Source organism: Oncorhynchus tshawytscha, linkage group LG31 (assembly GCF_018296145.1).
Source record: "Oncorhynchus tshawytscha isolate Ot180627B linkage group LG31, Otsh_v2.0, whole genome shotgun sequence".
NCBI lineage: Eukaryota > Metazoa > Chordata > Actinopteri > Salmoniformes > Salmonidae > Oncorhynchus > Oncorhynchus tshawytscha.
Genome location: NC_056459.1, coordinates 5151354 through 5157353, shown reverse-complemented (window position 1 = coordinate 5157353; position 6000 = coordinate 5151354). Strand labels below are relative to the sequence as shown.

The window sequence follows — 6000 nt, the reverse complement described above, 5'->3', positions numbered from 1 at the left end:
CGATAAGGCCTGACGACATGACTGCAGTGATTTAAAAGATGCAGATAATTATAACCCACAATTTAAGATGATACATTATATTATAGTTGACTAATGGTAACTGTACTTTTCTGGAACATTAAACAATATTTTATCATTATGTGAGCTATTAAGTGATATTCTATGTATATCATGTCCCCGTGTATCTCAGTTGATAGAACTTGGTGCTTGCAACGCTATAGTTGTGGGTTCGATACCCATTTGGGATTTGTACTTAAAAGAATATGCGCTCACTACTGAAAGTCTCGCTGGATAAGCGCGCCTGCTAAATGACAGAAACGTCGATAAAGTACATCTAGATGCAACCAATAGGACATTTCATTTGATGGCAGTGCGTTGTAGTGATATACAGATAGGCAATGCTTGAACGATGCACCCATATGGTCGGAGTAACTGTCAATCATTGCACTATCTGTCCTTGTGTTTTCTTCCCGACTCTCTCTCTCTGCATACTGTTGACTTTCTGTGAAGTGTGAAATGGCCGAATCGTAGCGAGTTTAACGGAACTGTACTATAAGTGAATAGAAGTCCGGATTCAACTGTGAAACAACCAAGTCAAATGTCCTACGCAGAAATTTGACTCACCTAGTGTATTACCCAAATATATATATATTTTGGTAGGGAAAAAGTGCGTGGCGGAATAAGAAAACGCAACACGTATCCGGTGTTCCACTCTAGAGTGAGAGAAACGCGAAGGACCGGAGCGAGGGTGCAAGGGGAGAGGGGGATAGTCGCAAACAGAAGAGGGAAGGGAGAGAAGGAAGACGATTTGGTATTTTGGCTGTATCTACACATTTCACTGAAGGAATAATGAGGGACATTTGGATAATTTTGACCCTCGGCATGACGGCCTTTCTCTCGGGGGAAAGGGTAAGTTAAAAAAAAAGTGAACCATATCGATTTGCTTGAGGGTAACGTTAGAATGGGGGGGAAACAACGTTGAATCTGGGACCACTCACACTTGTAGGTTATACCGTAACGCACTTGAAGTAATTGTGACTGTAGCCCATTGTTGCCCTGAATGTGCCACATTGTAGCCGGTCATATTACAATTTAGGAGCAATGTGAATTTAATTCCGGACAGAGCTATTTCTTGAACTGTAGTCAATGTTACATTTTTTTTTGACCGGTCAAGTTTGTCTATGTTTCAACGTTCAGAGTTTGCTTTGAAGAGATATATCTTCTTCTTTTTTTAATTCTTTTTTTTTTTTTAATTTTGTCTAGTTTAATTTCTGTATTTGAACATCTTCCCGAAACTATAATTTCTACGTACGTGGCAGGTTGCTCGTCAAAAATAGAGGAAACCTTTCTGGATGGAAATGACAAGAATCATTTTTATTTTATTTTTTACAAATCACTGCTTATTATAAGCTAACGGTACCTGTTATCAGTTGGCCTTTGGAGTTCATAAAACCCAGCCTGGTTCCATTTACGAAGCTTTTTGTCGTTTAGATGTAATGGCCAATTCATAGGTTATTATTGTGAAATGCAAATAAACGCTATTGCTGCATGCAGCCTTTCCAAAAATCATTTTGGCTGCGTAAACGTGCCTAGGCTAATCAAACACTAAACCAGGAAAGTATAACCTAGTTATATACATCCTTATGCTACGTTATGTTCCGTTATGTGCCCAGCTCAGTTGACCGTTTTGGTTATCAGAGTGAGACACAACTCCAGGCAACCCAATAAGCTACTGTAATGCTCACAAATACTTTAGTGAGAGCTAAATAAGTTGTTTATGGCAGTGTAACAATAGGTTGTTTACCTAGTGTATTACCCAAAAGGCTCAGACTTGTCTGTTCCCGTCTACACGGGCTCTATCCGTGTCTCATTGGACCATGGCTCCGGCGTGGGGCCAAAGCCAGGCCACTGGTACTTTTCAGCTGGCATTTAGATAACAGTAGCTAACTGTGAACTTTAACACCTCACACAAGACGTACTGTTTTGATGACGCCGATGCTGTTGATGCTGCCCTACACTAGTCCTCAAAACACAATTTCCCTATTGCAACATAAGGGTGTTATACACTGTTATAAACCGGGGGGGTTCGAGCCCCTGAATATTGATTGGCTTAAAGCCTTGGTACCACGGGTATGACAAAATATGTATTTTTACTCTTCTAATTACGTTAGTAACCAGATTACGTTAGCAATAAGGCCCCTCGGGGGTTTGTGGTATATGACCAATATACCATGGCCAAGGGCTGTAATCCAGGCACTCGGCGTTGCGTCGTGCCCAAAACAGCCCTTAGACTTAGTATGTTGGCCTTAGACCACACCCCCTTGGGCCTTATTGCTTAAGTGTAACACTGGTGTTACAGTGGAAAGTCAGCATTAGAGCCAAACATATTAGAGACATGTATGGAATTTGTTTTATTATAGATATCCAAACTTACTATTATGTGATCATGCTGTTTCTATATCCTCATGTTTGGTAATATAATTGGGGCCCACTGATTATCCCACAAATTGTCTAGAATGCTGGAATGGACTTGGAAAAATATAATTGAGCATTTGTGTCTTTCGTGTATTTGGTGCTATAACTGAACTCTTATTCAAAGTGTCCCACTGCTTTCTCTGTGGCTTTACAGGTCTTGTCACTTGGCTCCGTTCCTCTCGGAATGGTTGTCCAATTAGCTGATTCAGCCAGCAGTGTTTTTTAACGAGTCATTGTTTTGCATGAAGTCACCCCCAGAGGGCATGTTTTTAACAGATGAGCCTCAGATCCAGAAGCCCTTGTGTCTGCTTGACTCATAGGGTCTCCCTCCATTGGATACTATTGGAGAGAAAGTCAAAGCTCACAAAAACACCAAAGTGGCCATGTTACTTTGTATTTTTGTTGTTTTGAAGTACATTGTCATCAGGCAGTTGTGAAGAGAGCCCCTCAACCTGTCATTTTCTTTGACCCCTTGGTCCTTTGGGCTGTAGCCTACCAAGGTATGATCCATGGCTTTGTGGGCATGGCAACGACACACATACATTGCAACAGCACCATGTATGTTTGACTATCATAAACCCCCTCCTTCTCCCTCCCCCTATCAATCTATCGCTTCTCTCTATCTGTGTGTACCCTGCAGCAGTGAGAGGCGTATATCCGCCTCAATGAAACTCGACGCGTGACATTGATTCTCAATGTTGGCACCCCTGTTGACATGGCAATCAAGTGGTTTGGCTGATAACCACCAGGCAAATCTATGTGTTAATTATAAGGTTGACGTTTATTGTCATGAATCTTGCCCTGGAGGCAGAACTGAGCGAATTCCGCTAGATGTACCAGCTGCAAAGTCAAAATTGGCTCTATTGTTTAAATTCCTGTGGGGAAATTAGCTTTTTGGTCTTAATTCAAGGTTAGGCATCAGGGTTAGCAGTGTGGTTAAGGTTAGGGTTATGTTTAACTTTGTGACTTTGTGACTGTGCCAGCTACTCTACAGAGCTGCCTACAGGGCAAGATTCATAACAAAAAAGGCCAACCTGCAGTTAATTACCACACTCCTTCAAGCACAGTTATTACTGTACCCTTCAGATAAGACATTTCAGTTGGGGTCTTCATCCCAAATTGTCTATTTACATTAACATTTTTGTCCTTTAGCAGATGCTCTTATCCAGAGCAACATACAGTCGTGAGTGCATACATTTTCATACTGGTCCCACGCAGGAATTGAACCCACAACCCTGGCGTTGCAAGTGCCATGCTCTACCAACTGAGCAACATGGGACTAAATGGCAACCTATTCTGTGTATAGTGCACTACTTTCAACCAGAGATCCATGGGCCCTCATCAAAAGTAGTGCACTACGTATAGGGAATAGTGGGTCAATTTGGACAGAGCCGTAGTCGAAGGTGATTTATAATGCCCGCTGGGATTTTTTTTCTCCCAGTCTTTATTTCCTGTAACCCGGATGCGAAGAAGGTTGGGCCCTAGCTATGTTTTGGGTTCCCGCTAGTTGCCAGATGTGGGAGCATGTCAATTTTTGTCAGGTATTGGTGGGAAGCGTGGGTGTTCACCTCCTTTCAAATGGATGATTTATGTGAGCACTGTCTCAGTGTCTGATGCAGGAACTCAAAGGAATAACTCAACAAATGGAATTGACCAATGAATGTGGGGAAAAACACAAAAATTCCATTCCACTTTTGAGGTTATCTATACACTTTGTATATAACAAAATATGTGATTGTTTACAAACTGTATATCATAAGGATTTACACATCTATAAGCACACCATAAATGCATGCATACTTGCATTAAGTTGCAATAATGCTATGTAGCAACAAAGCAATGTTTATGATGTGCTTATAGATGTGCATTGTATGCTTTATGATCCCGTGCCCTTAAATAACACTGGAACGTAAAACAAGGAAGTCAGGGGAGATGCATCCATGGGTAGAACTACACAGCACCTCATTTGTTCTGTGTTCACTGATTTGAAGTAATGTTGTGCCCGAGTAGCACAGGTTGCTAGCTGACCGCTGGATCACCCCACACTCCTGCCAAGCTCCACACCTGAGGCTGTCTTTGGCTTCTGTATTAAAGAAGACAATAGCAACATCAATACACAAACTGCGTTCACTAGCAGGCCCAGAACCACCGATGCCAAGCCTTTTTCCATTTCCTATTCCTCTAGATACGGTATACAATTTTCAACCAACTTTATTGATATACCTGTAGATTCTTGCAACTTCTCTGAATGTTCTAACCTGAATAGCTGTACACCCCGACTCTGCGCAGTTTTAGAACCCGACTCGCAGTCTCTTTTAAAGTGACTATAAGAGGGCTTTATCCCATCCTCCTTTTGTAAAAAAAAAAAAAAGTGCATCATCTATCATTTAAGAAATATTGAACAAACAAGAATGAACAGTAAACATGTCGCCCCCCACAAATGATGCAGCGCCCCCGTTGGGCCAATCAGTGTAATTTTGTAAATGCCAGATCTCTATGGCAAGACTCCTAATTCACCCAAGTTTTGTCAAAATCAGGCCAGCGGTGTCTGTGATATCGCGTGGGTTAGCTCGACTCATATCCCTGAGCATGTGAGCCAAATGTCATCACATTTTGTCCCCTATAGCGCCAGTTATAGTGTTTGCAACTGTGTTGTTACAATATGAGTATCCTTGACTGATTTATATGCATTTATGTGCCAGACCAACCCCACGTGAATGTTTATTGGTCAATAGGGGCCCTGTGGTTTTAGGTACTAGTTGGAAAAATATTGCATTGAGAGACCTTTTGTCTATAGATGCCAAACTTCAAGTTTCATGCAGATCGGTCATTCGTTGCCAGAAGAGTAGCGTTTTATAAGTTTAGCCCAAAATTCTAAATGGCGGAAAATCCATCACGGCTGACCTTATGGGTCCCTGAGACATTTGTTCCTTGTAAGGAGAGGGACCTATGTACCTAATTTCATGATTTTAGGTCAAATGGGGTGAGGGGTGTTACCGTTCAAAGTTAGCATTTTCAATCTCCCTATCTGCCAAGCGTTACGCAATCTCTAATGGACTCTGCAGGCCCGGGCTCCTTGGGCCTCTGAAGGAAAGCATCTGTCCCCATGCGCTCTTCTTTTGTCATCAGCCACGCACGCAGCCCTGCTTTGTCGACCCCACCCCCAAGGCTAAGACGCTGCTTGTCATTACCGCTGCGTCTTAAGTTTCCCTGAGAACAGTTGCATTATTATTCCATATTGAGACAGCTGAAAAGAATGTTGTTGTTTTTTTAAGATGAGAGATGCAGCACCAACACTCTGCTTTGTTGACACTCGAGAAGGGAGTGTTTGTGTACGCCTCGCGGACATCTGCAGGACGTGTGTGCGTTTGTTTGAAAGGAACCCCCCCCACCCCCTCTCTTCTCTTGACTTTTTGGAAGGGATTTTTCATGAGGCTGAGGTTGTGTGTGTGTGTGTGTATTAGTTTGTCTTTATTAAAGACAAAGTCCAGCCTTCTAGGCTTGGGGAAACACATTAGGGAGAGG

At 42.3% G+C, this 6000-nt stretch overlaps 1 protein-coding gene across 1 annotated transcript in view; it reads left to right on the top strand.

Annotated features, from left to right (window-relative positions):
- Positions 1–410: 410 nt before the first annotated feature.
- LOC112229928 (syndecan-2-A) overlaps positions 411–6000 on the top strand; it is a 33761-nt gene continuing 28171 nt past the window's right edge. Inside the window, exon 1 of the mRNA XM_024396076.2 lies at positions 411–909. Within this exon, the coding sequence (XP_024251844.1) occupies positions 850–909 (60 nt within the window). The 5' untranslated portion in view covers positions 411–849. The remainder of the gene's footprint in view (positions 910–6000) is intronic.